We start from the raw sequence: 18931 nt of genomic DNA on the forward strand, positions 1-18931 counted from the left end.
TTAGACCTTACGTCATTTCCGTTTTTTTTTTTCCTCACTGAAATTATAAGTTTTAGAGATAAAAAGAGAAACAATTACAAAAATATTACACATCAGTCATCTGCTGGCGATTTATTCTTGTAATTATTCGGGGTTGCTGTTGAACTGAAAGTTATAGCATTTTACTTTATCGACCAATATCTATAAAGCGCTTATTGTATTGCGTTTAGACTGTAATTGCTTGGAGTGATCCTTAATAGGGCGTTGGTACAACAGTCAAGAGCTTGGTAAATGCAGCAAACATCGACAAAATTTCAGGCATTGGATGACGAGAAAAGTTTTACCGAAGTCTGAAAATACGAGAAATTTCAGCATTACAGTGTATTTCGAAGAGTAAAATATTCGTTGTGTCGAAAACTTATTCGGAGCGCGGATCACCAATATTTACACAATCCCTGTTTCTACATTTTTTGTAAATGGCAAGTTATTTTTTTAGTGGAATTAATCCCAATATTCATTTACTCAAGACTGAAAATATGATTTGTTTTGAACTGTTAAATTAACTACTTCTAATAACTGTTTTGTTTTGAGTTTACTTACTGATTAAGTATATTTTATTTAAACTAACAATTTTTACTTTACTGTTAAAATTTGTGTACTTGAAAACCAATGATCGACACGTAATACCTGTTCTGAAAACAAATCTTACTTACTGTAAAAGCTGTAAATTGTAACTAGATAATATTAGAATTATAATTCTAATGTTTTATTGTTGTGTGTTTAGATCGGCTCGGAAACAATGCTCATTCCAATTCTTGGCCAAAGTTACCCGATGGTCGACACTATGACGTTGAAGGGGTTGGTTCCTACATTATTGGTAAGTCGTCTTCTAAATACAATATGAAACTTTTACATCCGCTTCCGTTTTCTTAGCTTCCTAATATGTTAACTAGGAATTTAAAAATAAATAAAGTAAAAATTATAAAATTCAAGTACACAATTCAGAAGTTCTGCTTTTTTAACCCAAGAATTACGGATGTGGGTGGACCCTATCGGGTTTTTAACATATTTTTCCGACATCTTTATGCACCAGATTGTTCTGGACCCATGGCTTTGTTGGTGGTAGGACCCTTAGTAACGTAAATCACAGAAAAAAATCATCGTCATTTAATCCCATTAATTTATGCTACGTAGTAAATGAGGGATTTCACCCATTTTATTTGCTCAGTTCTCTACGCTGAGTGTTGTCGTAAGCAAAACATAAAATGTTTCAGTGTGTTGCAATATTTAGACCTCACCAATAGAAAACGGTATAAAAACAAGTTGGTGATTTTAGGGTTAAACTTTTAATGCAAACAGTTCTGTTTAGCAGTTGTAAATTTGATTTTCAGCAAATTGGGAAGCTTAAAGGTCGAACAGTGATCACAACACATATCCCATGGCGTGTTTTTCAAACTAATACACTTACTTTTATTACTAGCTACACATCTTTAATTTTAATCACTATTCACCATAACAAAACTGTAAACCCTAAAAGAATTTCACGGGTTTCCCTAGAAAGTTGCACTTTGAATATAGGCAGTGGATTAGGAAGCTGCAATTACAATGTAAACACAAGGCATCTAATTTCTAACGTCATATCCTTGTATATTCTCGTTTTTATGCATTCACTTCGCTTTTAGTACACTTTGTATATTTCATGAACATTCACAACACGTAGCATATCTTTGTTTTGTGACTGGTCTTTACGCTTAATATTAACACCACTGATGTTTGTCCAGAAAATCGTATTAGAGAAGTCATTTCTGTGTTCCATGAGCCTTGAAGAAATCATTTCTCTAAGAGATAGATACAAGTTCCTTCTTCTTTATGTCAGAATAACATCTTGTTTCAAAACAATAAGGTTAGATTCCCATATACTTTTTCATGAAGATACTAATAAAACATCCCTGTGCATATATTTGATAATTTTTATTCAAATGGTCGATTAATTAGAGTTGTCCATTTCAAGACTGTTTATTTGGCTTACTAGATTTATGCGTGTTGAGTGTTAAGGATTTAAATGTCAACATACATCAGAACCGCAGCATTTCCATTAATTTTAACTTCTTGGGTTAAAGCCCCAAGTATCAGCAGTTTTTATATTCGTTGTTTGAAGACTTACGGATTTCGCTATTCATTTAGTTATAATTTATTACTGATTATTTTTAGGCTATGTAAAAAAAATTAACATATTTCCTTTGCTGTATCACATGAATCGTTCTTGTCAAATAAAGAGTGTTAAAAAGTGAAAATCGAACAATGTACTTAATTAATTGAGAAGGTTAGTGTTATCTTGAGGGAGGTTAAATTGTAAACCACGAGCTTTAATTGTAATTTTCGGATCATTGGGATGTTACTAAATACGATAATATTGGCTATAGCTTTAGTGTCTTCAATAGGTCGAATGTCGTGCCCACCTGTGGAACGGTTTCCGGACTTTTCAGATGTGACTATTTATCAAAGCTCAGGTAAAGGATGCACTTTAGAAGTCAACACACTTGAAAACTATACTCTTTAAAGTCATATCGGTGATGGGGACTTTCTCTTTTCAAAACTCTTTCTTATATTCTTTGGCTTTTAATGTCATACTAGTTTTTGGTTATACTTCTTTCGTGTAGTATATTAATACATTTTAATAATGAACAAAATAGTTTATAAAGCTAAAATGTGTTATAATATGAAATTATATTTTTTTATTAGAGGAAATCATAATTTAACCCTTACGTAAGCATATATAATAAACATTTATCTGTTTTAATTGTTATATTAGAAAACAATTTATTAAATACGTTGACCTCGAAGTTAATCCCCTAAGACCTAAGTTTAAAAGAACGGATAAGTTGCGGTATCATTTCTTTCTGATCTACTAATTGAAAACCAAAAACTGAAAAAGAAAGATTTTGCAAGAAAAGTAATAGAACATTTATTATACCTGATTTTGAAAAAAAAATTAACCCTGAAACAAAATTGGAAACACAACTGGCTCACTACAGTTCAACAGGGATCAATACCAGGAAAGTTTTGTGCCACATTAATTGTCACATTTCAGTACTGATACACTGTCGTCAGAATGAATTACTGTAAAGAAGGCGAAACGAGAACAGTTTCCTTCAACGATTGGTCTTAATTAAAAGAGTCATTTATCATTTGCACTATAATTCATTTGTTTAAGTGCTGTAAGTTATTGAAAATTGTTCTGATCAATGCTTAACGATATATTTAAAATCATAACGAAACTCAATGAAACACGCACGAAGTTTCCTCCAATAACACGAAACAATTTTGCAATTTTGTTTTAGGACAAATAACAGTTTAATAATGCCAATCTCTTTCAAGCCATACCTTACCAATAAGACTTTCCAACGAATGTTACTTTTCCTCTGTAATGAACCCCTATTGAAGCTAACTTTCATATGAATATATATGGTAAACATGTTACACGTTCGGGGCCAAATAGTAATGGAAGTTGTATGTTAATCCAGATTAATTTGTTTTCTAACTCAGTACCTCTCTGCTTCAAAATGACAACTGTAAATACTATAAGTTAACATCTCAATTTACTCCATGTTACTTGATGAACGCGTATAGCTCTAACAATATATCAGGCAAAACAACATTTTAGATGTAATCAACTAGCTCTGAAATCTCATTGTTGGTTGTGTGTGTGTTCTTGGGTTTTGATTACCTTTTTACTTATTTAGTCTAACGTGTGATTTCAGAAAAAAAAAACACGTAATTATTCCCATACTGAACTGATCTTCACAAAAGGTTTAATGCTTACTTGTTTTAGTATTATATGTTATCCTGTAACTAAATGAACGCTTAGTTACTGTTTTATATCGTAATATGTGTTTTGTATCCCAGCACTACAGTATATATTGTACAGCATCATTTCGTCAGTGTTATACATAACCAAGTACAGAACAAGTTTAAAAGACCATGGCACAGTAATCGTATCACTAGACAAAAAGGAAAAGTATTTCCGACCATGATAACCTGTACATCTGTACTTGATTTCCTGTAGAAGGTTAATCTTACTTACCAATGATAACCCATACGTCTGTACTTGATTTCCTATAGCGGGTTAATTCTACAAGACCACACACAACACAAACTTTGTGTAACTGACACCCAACATACATTTTGGTTAGTAATCACCCTATAAAATGGACTCATCAAAGAGCCCGATGTGGCTTTGCTATAAGAAAACACACATCCTATAAAATAAATGCATAATCTATTCTGTGCCAGGAAAGACACAAAGGATATAGATAAAGAAAAAATAAACCATTATTTTAGTGCAAACTACTTTAACAAATACACCAAGGTGTATTTGGATATGCTTTAGCAGCAAATTGCACACTGAGTTGAAGATATGAATTTGATTTAACAGTACACGAAATACAGATATGAAGATTTGAAAATTTTTAACAGCACGCAGCCAGAGATTAAGTTTTGAATTTCGTGTAACCCACTTGAAGTAAAAATGTATCTCAAGACAGCTGGTATGGCTATTAAAACTTTTATTGAAATAAAGTAGAGAACAGCGTTTCGACGTTCTTAGGTCATCTTCAAGTTAACCTGAACAGGTTGACAGTAAACTATCAAAGATGAAGTTTTAGATTTATTTTTAACAGAACACTGAGTACAGAGATGTAGCTTTGGAATTCTTTTAACAACACTCTACGTGCAAAGATGAAGCTTTGACTTTTTTTTAACAGTGTACTACAGACAGAAATGAAACTTTAGGGATTATTTAGTTACACACTAAAAATTCAGATAAAGCTCTGGATTTTTTAGAGCAGAGCACTACATATAGAAATGAAGCTTTATAGTTTTTAAACAGAAAACTATCAGATGAAGCTTTGAATTTCGTTTTAGCAAAACACTGCAAATAAAGATGAAGCTTTATAATTTTTTAACAGCAGACTATCAAAGATGAAGTTTTATATTTCTTTTTAGAAGAGCACTAAACACTACTTCATCACAACTTCAAAGACAGATACAGGATGATCAGTAGAACATTTGGCTGTTACACTACTGGCCCGGCATGGCCAAGCGTGTTAAGGCGTTCGACTCGTAATCTGAGGGTCGCGGGTTCGCATCCCCGTCGCACCAAACATGCTCGCCCTTTCAGCCGTGGGGGCGTTATAATGTGACGGTCAATTCCACTATTGGTTGGTAAAAGAGTAGCCCAAGAGCTGGCGGTGGATGGTGATGACTAGCTGTCTTCCCTCTAGTCTTACACTACTAAATTAGGGACCGCTAGCACAGATAGCCCTCGAGTAGCTTTGTGCGAAATTCAAAAACAAACAAACTGTTTCACTGCTCGCCGATTCTCTACTTTAGCGACACGTTTCGGTTAAATTGAAGGTTTAATAGCTTTCGAAAACATAAATTAGGTATTGATAGAAGTATCTCAGACTGTTATAAGAGAGATTTGAGAGTTTACTGAGCAATACGTAATATATTCGGCAGACATTTTTTCTCGGATCATCCCTACATACTAAGTAGTACCGTGCTTAGTGGTTTGATAATGTTTTCACTTGTATAGGAAATACCTTTTGTCTTCCCGTAAGTAAATGTTTCTCCTGCTCGATATATACACAAAACAAACAAAATTATGTGTTGTTCTTTTCGTTGTTCTTAACCTTTGTAAACGTATAAACTTCATATCTATGCTTACCTGATGTCCATGTTTGAAAAATAAAGTTTAGGTCGTTCAACGTGACGCTACAGCGCTGTATTTCAGTGGTATTGTGTATACGCAACAGAAACATGAAGACTGGAATCACAATTTTAAAACATACAAAATAAAATTATTCAAAATCTTAAATCAAAATGGCCATGATTAACAAATCGGAAGCTCCAATGTTAGATCAGTGATGCCTCTGAAAGTAGCTTTAGCTGTGATGAAAGTGTCAGTCACTTCCATTATTCGGTTTCAGAAGCTGGACGAAGCACTGCTGACGGCTGGTGTTGCTAACCTACTGCTCTTCATCTAGTCAATAATTTAAAATTAGAAACGGCTAAACCTCAAGTGTCTCTAACCTAATCTCGTAGGATAACGTTCAGTTTGAAAATATTAAATATCAAAACGGCTTTTCTGTGTTCCTTTCCCAACAGTTTTAAGTAAATTATTTCGACCTAACTGCTCTTGAGGAAAGAGTTATAAAACTTACAGTGAAATACGCTCGAGAGTTGATTTTAAAACAGTATATTGTTTTAAAATTTAATTTAAAAGTTTAGAATACTCATATATAATGCACGAATAAAAAGTTGTTCACTTCAAAGTTATAAAACTGTTCTTAGCCTGATGGATATCCATGATTATCTTAAACGAACTGTTAAATGTTTGTTGTTCTGTCACACAACACGTGGATCTGTCATCAGCCCGTGTAATTGAAACGTTTCCAAAAAAGAAAGAAAAACTGAGATAATTTTTGAGATAAACCAGCTGTCTATGACTGTGGTACAAGAACATGAAAAGGTATTTTCAACACTTTCTTGGTAAATTGTTTTAACTTATTATAAATATATTTCGTAGTAAGTGATGAAAGTTGTTTCCTTCTCACGTTTAACTGTAACAAATATGTGAGTTATGTTCATAGTTTCTCTTCCCGCTATCTCAGTGTCCAGCTGCTTTTATCATGTAAACATACATGCAATGATACTTTATTTATCTCACCTGTTTCATACTCTTCTATTTTGCGTTTGCCTGTTTATTATCCCCGAAACAGTGTTGGTACTATTCAGCCACCCAGTCAATATTTCAAGAAGATAAATCAATTCCCTGTTTTTCGCATAGATGCTCATGTTCTAATTAGATTACTGGTAGTGTGCAATCCTGCATAAACGGCGAGCACCAGTTCCCATGCCTATTTCTTGTTTGCACAACAAGGGGCTGCAAAAAAGTGTTGAAAGATTGACATATGGTGAATTGCAGGTGCAAAATTGTTAAACTATACGCTTTTCATACATTTCATAGCTTCTTTTGTTTTATTGAGAATTTATGGAAATGGTATAAATTATTGGTTCTGTAATTCCAGATGATATGGTGAACAATAGTAAATGGAAACTACACAAAAAGTCGAAACTGGTGCAAATTAAAACAAATTTTTAGATAGAAATTTCTTTGAATTTGTTTTAAATTTACTCTAGAATATTTTATTCAATCTCTTGGCTAAAAGTGGAAGGATATAATATTTTGTGGAAAGGTCTTGTTATTGGTGAAGTAAAATATTATGTTTGAATCATCATAGACGAGTATAGTGAATCAGAGTCAATGCAAAAATATTTGTTGTATTTTGTAATATATGTATATATTAGTTTGTTATAACCAAAAACAAACCGAAACAAAAATAAATAAAAAAATTAAAAAAAACGCTGCACTAATAGAAAGGATCCTAGGGTACAAGCTATAATGTGGGATATAAAAGTACCCTAGGTTTTGGAGGAGACTACGAATGTATGACCCACATTGCAGTGAGGATACACCGTCTATCAATCTTAGCTTCCATTCGCCAGTCTCACATCATGACAAAATAAAATAAAGAAACAGCAATAGAAATAATAGATATAGAGATTAGGAGAACGAGATGTGGGTTTTCAGATGCACAACATCCCACATCTATATTACCCTTCATTACCTGCAGGCAGTTGTTGAAAGCTCTCCAAAGTAAAGAAAAAGAAAAAATAATTGAAAAATAAGAATAAGAAAAATAAGGTGCTATTATTTAGGGGTAAGTAAGTTAAATAGACTTACCTCTTGAAGTTAGCATTTCAGTCTCCACATCTCATGGAATATGTTAGTACATCTCAATTAACGCCCGAAAGATTTCTCAATCTTGCGAAAACGTAGAAATGGGTTATGTTCAACAACAACTGGTAAACTATATATGTTGGAAGCCTTAGAAGCACAAATTCAAGGCCTTCAACATAAGAATTTTGTTCTGGTTTTTCCGAAAAGCTTATAAATTGGTCTGAAAAAGAAAAGGTGCTCAGAAGATGAAATTTGTAAATAAATTGATTTAGTCATATGACATATGTTTGGAATAGTATTTCTTTCGCATCGGTAAGAGATGATCTTCAGCATTTGTATATTTAGACAATTGCATGTTTCATCTAATGTTTGCAAAATGATGTAAAAAAAGTAACAATTTATAAAAATAATAAAGTTTCAATCTTGCTGTGTTGTACCAACCATCACTAAAACGCTATATCTCTCCTCTGACGTGCACGTAGCCCTATAAAAGTGTATATTTTGGGTTATCATGTGTAATCAACGGTTCAGAATAAAGACTTGGAAAATTAAACTAATATCAACATGTCGTTTTATTACACTTGTTAGCTCATAGGAAGCAAAACATTGTATTTGTATTTGATTCTCTGAATAGTTTTCATGACATTAACTGAAAGTCGATTGAGAATATACAATCTGAGACTTCAAATCGTTGTACGTGTTTCTTCACAGGCAAATGAATATAACTACACACTTTGCATGTAAGTAAAAAAATCTGATAAAACTGTAATAAACAAATATTTTGTATACACGTACCAAAAGAAAAAATATGGAATTAATTAAAGAGTTCAAAAACCCGAAGTTTAGATGTGAATACAAATGTTTGTGTTTGGAGCATATGAAACTCTTTCTAAGCTTTTGTTTAGTTATCTTTTCGGCATGGCCAAGCGTGTTAAGGCGTGCGACTCGTAATCTGAAGGTCGCGGGTTCGCATCCCCATCGCGCCAAACATGCTCGTCCTTTCAGCCGTGGGGGCATTATATTGTGACGGTCAATCCCACTATTCGTTGGTAAAAGAGTAGCCCAAGAGTTGGTGGTGGTTGGTGATGACTAGCTGCCTTCCCTCTAGTCTTACACTGCTAAATTAGGGACGGCTAGCATAGATAGCCCTCGAGTAGCTTTGTGCGAAATTCAGAACACACAAACAAACAAGTTATTTTTTCTAATTGGCAAAACACTATTTTTAAATAAAATTTTATTTAAAATACGATAATTTAATATCCTTATTTCTGAGTACATGTACGCACAGCAGAGGAATTGTTTTACCTTTCTCTTAGAAGTTGGCCTTATCGAGAAATTAGGATACCCAGACAATGAACCCGAGGGTTCAAAGTTCGCGTTTCACTGCCATAAGAAATGCACTATACAATTTGGGATCGTGAGAGAACTGTAAGAGACAATCATGTCCCATTATTCAATTCGGTCAGACAATAGCTGGAGGGCTGTTCTTGTTGATTAATCATTTTCCTTGTAGTTTATCGTTTGAGGGTTAGGAACAGCTATGAGCAAATAATTTTGCAGTTACGTCCGAAATTCGTAAAAACATAAACAATTATAAGTTTGTTTGCTAGTATTACAACTTTTGACGATGAAACGAAAGGCTTTAAAAAGCAGATTAGCGGTTGATGATTAGCAGTAAAGTGTTTGCATGATGTGGTAGACAGTAATAATAACTTAAACATTCGTAATCTCGAGCAGGACAACAAACATGAATGTTGTTTTTATGTGATGATATTTTGAAAATCAGAAAGACTATAAAGAAGAGGTAATTAAGTTATAATTATGCATTTAAAAATTCAGTTTGTGAACGACTTCTTAGAAAAGTGGTTTTCAAAATATTAGTATTTTGTATCAAATCATAATCCATATTTACCGAAGACAAAAATGGAACTTTTAATAAGTTGTTTGTCCTTTAGTGTAAAAACACAAAAATATTAGTATTTTGTATCAAATCATAATCCATATTTACCGAAGACAAAAAATGGAACTTTTAATAAGTTGTTTGTCCTTTAGTGTAAAAACACAAAAAATATTAGTATTTTGTATCAAATCATAATCCATATTTACCGAAGACAAAAATGGAACTTTTAATAAGTTGTTTGTTTTTTAGTGTAAAAACACAAAAACGAGCTATCTGCACTATGTTCATCGTGGAGGAACGGAACTCAGAATTCTAGCATTAAGGTTGAGCCAGAGGTATACTTCGAATTCGAAGATTTCAATTTTGAACATCGAGGTTTCATTTACCTCAGTTAAAGCTTCGTGGTTTCAATGTATAGTTGAGAGGATTACTTTTGATTTGGTTTGTTTTAAATTTTGCGCAAAGCTACACGAGGGCTATTTGCGCTAGCTGTCCCTAATTTAGTAAATTACAAGAAAGGAAGCTATTCAACACCACCCACCGCCAACTCTAGCTCTGCTCTCTTAACAATAGATTGACCACACATTAAAAAAGGCCCCGACGGCTGGAAGGGTGACCAAGTTCGATAACTTATATGTGAATCCGCGATCCTCAGGTGACAGGTCGAGATTCATGAGTTTGTCATACTTTTGAGAAAAAAAAAGCAAGTTAAACACAATTTTACCATTCCCAAGAAAATGTATTAAACCTAGTCTATATTGCACACACTGATTGAAAATCTCATACTCACAAATAGTGTAGAAATAACCCTTTTCTACATTTCACATTTTATTAATCTTTCAAACCAGTTTAACCTCTTTATTTATATTAGTTTAACATTCATTAGAATGGTCTTGACAGTTTCTCACAATTATTGTTATTGTCTTGGTATATAACGTTAGACTTTTCTTAACTGTTCCTCACATTTGTTGTTATTGTTTTAGTATATAGCATTAGATTTTCTTAAACTGTTCCTCACAAATATTGTTTTAATATATAGCATTAGATTTTTGTTAACCGTTCCTTACAATTGTTTTAGTATGTAACATTAGATTTTTGTTAACCGTTCCTTACAATTATTGTTATTGTTTTAGTGAATAGCATTAGACTATTTTGTAGAACTTCAAGAAGAAATAGGTATTCAGTGATGTCGAGAAACCCACTTGTAGAGAAATTTATATGTAAAAACGTAAAAACGTAAAAACGTATATTATATGTATTTATATGATAAAGACAAACTTCATGTTCACAACCAAAACTATATGCAAACAAATGGCCTAAGCATGGGCAACCCAGTATCACCAGTTCTAGCCAATATTTTTATGACACAAGTTGAAACACAAGCAATTAACACAGCATTACATCCACCACTATACTGGTACAGATATGTAGATGACACGGTTGCGGGATTCACATCTACAGAACACATACTTAATTTTTTCAATCACATTAACTCTATACATCCCAACATTAACTTCACACGTGAACAGGAAGAAAGCAATCAAATATCATTTCTTAACCACAAAATTACAAAAACCGACACACAATTCAAAACAGAAATCCACCGAAAAATCACCCATACTGGACTATACATTCCTTTGGACTCAGCACATGAAACAAAACAAAAACTCAACATACTAAGAAACCAAATAAACACAGCCATAAGATTATGCTCACCAGATAAAATTAACGATGAATTAGACAAAATAAAACAATACTTCATCAACATCAATAAGTTTCCTCCACAAACCGTAGAAAACATTATACGCACACACCTAGACAGAAAGCAAAATCAACCAACAAAAGTAAATATATCTCATGAATAAAAAAATCACGAAACCATATACTGCTGTATTCCATATATTCCTGCCATCAGCAGACAAATAACCAACATTTGGCAAAAACTAGTAACAAAATATTACATTCCAGTTAATACCAAATTTATTCAAAAACCAGGCACAAAACTGAGGTCTATACTATGTAAAAACTACACTGACAAACACCACACCAATATTATTTATAAAATACAATGTGATAACTGCCACGACTTCTATATTGGAGAAACAAGTAGAAAAATGGAAACCAGATTCAAAGAACATAAAAAGTCACCTTCACACGTTTTCGAACACTGCAAGTCAAATAAACACAACATAATCATAGAAAACACTCAAATACTAAATAAAGAAACAAACATAAACAAACGCAAAATTAAAGAAGCCTTACTTATACGACAACATAAACCCAAAATAAACCAATATAAAGGAACGCTTTTATACCTATATTAATATAATAATAAAAAAATATATATATATTCAAACATCTAATACCGCCCTCTACATTTCGACACTCAGTTACACAATCCCTTTCAAACATGTGGTCAGCTTCCGGTCAGTTACCTGTTTCTTTGTGAACCTGACGATGACCGAAGAAGGTCGAAACGTTGTTCGCTCTTCTATGTAAAATATTTTCTCAACCCAAACGAGCCGTTTTTACATATAAAAATAAAAAATAAATAGGTATTAATTCTCGATAAATTATGGCGTGACACATATACTTATTTATCCCATGAAAAAACTACTTCACTCTAAATAAACAAAGCGTGCCATAATAGAAAAAGCCTCTTAGCTTCTGGGAAGAAATTGAATATTTCTCAATTAATATCTATTTCTTCTTATTACGTTGGTAGTTAAAAAGTGAAAGGCTGTTGATGATGAATTTATAGATGCGTATGTATGTTACGTTATAATTCATGAATTAACCGACGTCCAATATTTTATGTCTCCATAAAAATTTAATGTATGTTTAAAGACGGATATAGTAAAAGAATCATCTAATCTATATCCGGCTTGAATATATTACATTGTACTTTGGTTAATCTGCCATATAATGCTCTGTGATTGAGATCTTTCTTTTTAATTTCTTCTGGACTGACGCCATTTTGAACACATGCAGCAGTACCGACATCTGGAAGTTGTAATATCCTGACAACAACGTTTCTCCATCTGAAGTAACATAATGGTGACGTTTTAAAAACTGAAAGCGTAATTACTGGACACCTAGACGTGCTCTCAAACGTTATTTTTTATTTATATTATCCTGCTTGCTTAACTTCCACATACATAATTCCATATTTTCCACTGAATTTTTAGTTTTGTGGGCTGACATTTTTGGGATGAATACTTGGAATGGAAATACGATTAAAAATTTATATTATTTTGTTTACTTAGCTTTCAATACGTATACATAATTCCATATTTTCCACTGCTGCATCAGAGTTCAATTTTCAGTATTTTTGGCTGACATTTTGAGATAAATACTAGGAATGGAAATACAATTAAAAGTTTATATTATAGAGATAGCTTATATTAATGAAACCTACAAATATATATATATATTTAACTGAAATTTTATTTAACTTTAGTTTCTTGTTATTATCAGGACCACCTTCATCTGCCCCTCGAAAACAACGTCGAGAACGGACCACTTTTACTCGGGCACAACTTGATGTATTAGAGGCTCTCTTCAGCAAGACTCGTTACCCCGATATTTTCATGAGAGAAGAGGTGGCGTTGAAAATCAACCTGCCCGAGTCTCGAGTGCAGGTGAGTTTACTGAATCTCTCCGTGAAGTAATTCGCGGAATTTTTATCACCTTTCACTGGTGTGAGTTATCTCGCTTCGTGTAGACGTATATACGTGCGGAGAATTATACGGAACCTGTAAGTAGGTGACTACTCCAAGCATAGGTTTTTAATTATATTAATGATAACTTCTTTTTTTTAAGAAATGAATTGTACGTCTGTACATAAACTTAAAACACATACATTAAATTAAATGAAAGATTACTGTCATGTATATGAGATAAAAACTGAGCAATACTTCAGGGTTTATAATTACGGTATTCATGGTTTTTACTGCCGCTTTTGTAGACAGGAACTGAAACCTAAGAGTTCGGTCATACTTTTTATTTAAAAAGCAGAATACTATATATTAACCAGACAGAATTTTGAAAGATAAAAGAGCTCTCCGATAACTGAGTGATAAGTCTGAGGGTTTATGGTGATAAATCTCAGGTTTCGATACCTATTGAGGATAGAAAACTGATAGCCAATTATTCATCTTCGTGTTCTACAAAAAATAATATTTATGGTTTTACACCAAACAAATATGTAAGTTGGTTAGGATTGTATTTCCCAAGACAGTTACTGTGAGTAATTTCGTGTATTAGAACGTTTGGTTGTTTCTTAAAATGCTAATTCAATCAGCCCGGCATGGCCTAGTGGTTACGGCGATCGACCCTCCGCGTCGCGAGTTCGAACCCTGCCACCGAAAATACTCTCTTAGCGGTGGGAGTTATATAATGTTACAGCCAATCCCCCTATACATTGGTAAAAAGTACATCAAGAGTTAGTGATGGATAGCGTTGACTAGTTCCTTTTTCCCTTGTATACCACTTCTAAATTAGGGATGGCTGGTGTTGATAGCCCTCTTGTAGCTTTATGCAAAATTTAACAAAAGAAACAAGCTAATTTTATCACTACAGGTTGGTTACTTTTCTGAGTTAATTATAAATATTTCAAGATGTTAATATTAATAATCCCTGGGATATAAACACACTGTCACGAACGAGTGATCTTTTTGATACATTTTGTGGTCACATTCTAAGGCTTAACAAGTAAGTCTTCTTCAGAAAGTCCCTTTACACCAAACTCTTTTGTCTAACTTCCTGCGTGATTCTTCGGAGTTTAAACCTACGAGACATTGTTTAGTGGTTATCGAGTGTTTGATATAAAACAGACTAATTTGATCTGTACGAGTATTTTTTGTTTTTGACTAGTTTTTGTCTTTCATCGAAGGTCTGGTTCAAGAATCGTCGAGCCAAATGCCGTCAACAGCAGCAGCAACAAAATGGAAGTTCAGCCTCGAAAACTACTCGGCCTAAAAAATCTAAAAGTCCGCAACCAGTCCCCTCTCCGTCATCTACTCGGGATCCTGTTTATAAACATCGAAACCTCTCTCAACCATCCCCGAGTACAACCCCAACAGTGACGACCAACAACACCAGCGCCATCTGGAGTCCCGCCATAACTCCCGTATCAGACTTTATGAACAGTAGTAGCTGCATGCAAAGACCGTCCTACCATATGACAAACTTGAACAATACGCCCCCTACGCCCAGTTGTTATACGCAGAACTACGGACCAACGTCTTATTACGGAAATATGAACATGGAATACCTACCACCACCGATGCCACACACGCAGATAAGCATGACCAACATGGCTTCGTTGAATCAAATGAACGGCCCAAACATGACCTCCGCCATGAATCCTGTTGGACTTCAACCAACATCATTGACCCCACGAACTTCCTCTACAAATGGAGGAATCTCACCAAGTGACTGCCTCGAATATGGATCTGACAAGTCAGCACCAGCTTGGAAGTTTCAAGTACTGTGACGTAGTATGTTCGCAACCATAAAATATTGTGGCGCACTGATAGATATAATTATTAAGACACCGCAGTTCATCTTCTGACTACCATGTTTATTTTGTCTAGGTCATGCGACTTACTAATTTTATCTTTGAACACCAGGTGCCCTGAACACGTTTTGATTTCCTGGTTCTTCCGACCAACAGATGTCTTTGTAAAGTAAAAAAAAAATCTTTTTAAAGCCTTTGTAGTTTCTTCTTTGATGCATGTTTTGTAAACCAGACAAAAATATTAGATGATTGACTTTTTTACTTCCCTTTCGATCGTTAGGCAACCTGAAGAAAAAGGAAAATGTTTATACCTAAAAATATTCTGCTAAATTCGTGTCGTGAACGGTTTTGTCGTTTGCTCAATATGAATGTGTAACGTCAACATGATAGAAGTAAATACCATATATTATAGATAAAACAATAATTGTGGAATCATCTATTTTAGATTTAAATACGTTACTACAAAATCAATGCTTATAATATATAAGCGTGATTCTGAATATACTATTGAATAACATAGGTGGTACTTGTGTAAAACAGCAAGGGCACGATTTGAATAACATCTTTCCCTGTTCGTTTGGAAAATGCAGTATTTATAATCAACGTGAATTTCCAAGGCTTTTATACTGAAACATTTAAATCTTTCCTAATTTTTCAACCATCACGTGACTATTATATTTATGCTTGTATTTGTGTAAATGTTTCAGTGGTAAACAGAGGTCTGGCATTAGTGACGTAACAATAGATGCATGATAAGTATTTTAATTGGGTTGGTAAGCATGGTATTATTTTATGTTTAATTTTTATAGCTACTTACACGAGACCGTTGTGTCGTTTTATTTCAATCAGTCATTTTAACTTTTTTAAGTGAAATGTGAGAAATATTTATGCTACAAAACTATTATTAAAATTAGTTAACAGTTGTAAAAAGTGCCAAAAACAGTTTAAAATATCATATTACCTAAGCACATTTTTTTATATTCAGATTACAGCCAAACAATATTGAAATGTAGTATTATTATCTCAGATTCATAAAATCGTTCTCGTTGGGAAGGTGTGTGCGTGTGTGATCGTTTAGGATTCATATTTCTAATGGAGTCAACTTTTGATTTGTGAAAGTTTTTGAGTTTTCAGTTTTATTTGTAATTACTTTTTAATCATATAAACACTTGGTAATTATTTTAGTGATAAGTAATTTGTAAATTTTCGTTACATATGTAAATACATAAGATGTTTTTCTAAAGTCTGTGTTTACTTTTTCCTTTAGAAATATTTTAAAAGAATGGAAAAGAAAGTAGTAATTCATATATATATATATATATATACATACATACATACATATATATATATATATATATATTCATGCGTAATGTCTTGCTTTACCGATAAGGAGTATAACACCAACCCTACAGTTATTTGTATTAAACATATATAATGTTAGAATATTTAATAATTTTCTATTAAATATAAACTACTCAGCACCACCAGTTGGAAGTTGTGGTGAAAGACGAACAAAATCAGCGTTTGTAAAACAAGAAGAAAAATTCTCATCACCAGACAGCTCTTATACAGTGATGTCTTATGTAATGCGGCAATAAACGAGCTCGTTAGCTAGAAATACAAAGTTGTAATTTTAATCAAAATATAACTTCATTTTTACCCCTTAAAAATGTTCCTTCAGTTTGATCCAGTAAAGCCGTTCAAACAAACTTTTTAGCGACAAAGTGAAACTTAAAAACACCATCCACAGGTAAGTGTTGAACTGCATTAACAAAAAAGTCTGACTTTAAGTTCAGATACATCAGTTAAGTAACCTGTGAGAAATGAGTTTACTTTTCACATAACTTCAGCGTGAGAAGTGTTTATTACGACTGTATATTTACGATATAACTGTACGCAGTTGTTCCATAAATGTAAAGATGACATTGATAGTTCTTCAAGTGTTCGTTAACCATTTCGTTACTTATCTCAGTCTTCATCTTCCTTGGATCTATTGTAAATATATGTATATTTTGCCAAAAGTATGTACTTATATAATGTAAGGGGATAATTTTTGTGTTCATGTAATTTTTGTTGTGTAAGACGAGGCAATAGATTTGAAAATAAACTTTGTTTGGATCTGATGATTGTTTCATTTCTGTGTTATTCCCGTATTATTTATAAAGTGTTTAGAGAATGGGTCTAAAATGTTACCAGGCAGCTAAGAGCTTCTTGTATACAAATGTTCGTGTCCTTGGAAAGATTTTCAGAGTATACTACATTAAAAAAATTTAGGGTAAAAGCCCCTTTCCTTCCCCTAGTAAAATGCTCGGTATTGTTTTCTACACTTCTCTGGTCAGATTTATCTTCATGTGTTATTGTATATTTAAATATTTTAAATATACTATTCAAAGAAGTAAACATTATAAGGAAAAATATCAATACTATATTGATGAGATAATGTATAACTCCAGGTTTCAGAAACATATTATCGTCGGTTGTTCAGTTCGTTTTCCGCTGTAACAATAAAAACCTTAAACTGGATAAAAATAAAAAAGTACGTAGAAACTACAGTTTCCTTAGATAGAAGCAGTTTTTTAAAATACTTTTCCTGAAGATTTATATATTTTTTTATTCACATTTCGTTTTTCATGTCGGAGTAATTTCCATTGATACAGAAATGTTCTCAGTATTCACAACTTTAAACAAGTGATCATTATCGTTCATCCAAATAGTTTTAAAACTAGTAAGATTAAGGTTGAAACTACATTTGTACTCCTTCAGTTTGAGATAGGCAACACCTGCAAAACTAACACAAAGTAAAACTGAGTATTGGGGAAAATATACATAAATGTCGCTACGAGGTGGGCCCGGCATGGCCAAGCGTGTTAAGGCGTGCGACTCGTGATCTGAGTGAGGGTCGCGGATTCGCATCCCCATCGCGCCAAACATGCTCGCCCTTTCAGCCGTGGGGCGTTATAATGTTTCGGTCAATCCCACTATTCGTTGGTAAAAGAGTAGCCCAAGAGTTGGCGGTGGGTGGTGATGACTAGTTGCCTTCCCTCTACCCTTACACTGCTAAATTAGGAACGACGAGCACAGATGGCCCTCGAGTAGTTTTGCGCGAAGTTCAAAACAAACAAACGCTACGAGGTGATCTTGAAACATTACGATTTTATTTCATCTTAAAAATACAGCAATAATAATGAAAATTACATTAAATGAATCAATATTCAACAACATACTTCAGCTGTGGAAACACACGGCATACAGTATCACGAAATATATACTCAGTTAGTTTGTTTGTTTGTTTTTGAATTTCGCACAAAGCTACTTGAGGGCTATCTGTGCTAGCCGTCCCTAATTTAGCAGTGTAAGACAAGAGGGAAGGCAGCTAGTCATCACCATCCACCGCCAACTCTTAGGCTACTCTTTTACCAACGAATAGTGGGATTGACCGTCACATTATAACGCCCCCACGGCTAAAAGGGCGAGCATGTTTGGCGCGACGGGGATGCGAACCCGCAACCCTCAGATTACGAGTCGCACGCCTTAACACGTATATAGTTAGTGATTTGCATCATAAAATACTGAACCTGATTTTTTACTCAGTTGTCAAAATTATGTTGGTTTACAGTCCTACTGTTCTACGAGTAAATGAATGAGTTTGCACGTCAAACTCACATGTTTAAATTAATGGCGCTACATGATAATAAAATGTAATTACATTACTAAAGTCGTATCCCCT

General features: G+C 33.5%; 1 protein-coding gene across 7 annotated transcripts in view; it reads left to right on the top strand.

Annotated features, from left to right (window-relative positions):
- The window catches only part of LOC143254604 (homeobox protein OTX2-like), a 116301-nt gene extending 99011 nt beyond the window's left edge, over positions 1-17290 (top strand). For 5 of the 7 annotated variants that reach the window (XM_076509778.1, XM_076509775.1, XM_076509770.1 and 2 more), the window contains 4 exons: positions 764-856; positions 2421-2489; positions 13161-13324; positions 14578-17290. In XM_076509778.1, the coding sequence (XP_076365893.1) occupies positions 764-856; positions 2421-2489; positions 13161-13324; positions 14578-15180 (929 nt within the window). In that variant the 3' untranslated portion in view covers positions 15181-17290. The remainder of the gene's footprint in view (positions 1-763; positions 857-2420; positions 2490-13160; positions 13325-14577) is intronic. The other 2 variants (XM_076509790.1, XM_076509783.1) reach the window with 1 other exon arrangement.
- The last annotated feature ends 1641 nt before the right edge of the window (positions 17291-18931 follow it).

This window comes from Tachypleus tridentatus, chromosome 1 (genome assembly GCF_004210375.1).
Source record: "Tachypleus tridentatus isolate NWPU-2018 chromosome 1, ASM421037v1, whole genome shotgun sequence".
Taxonomy (NCBI): Eukaryota; Metazoa; Arthropoda; class Merostomata; order Xiphosura; family Limulidae; genus Tachypleus; species Tachypleus tridentatus.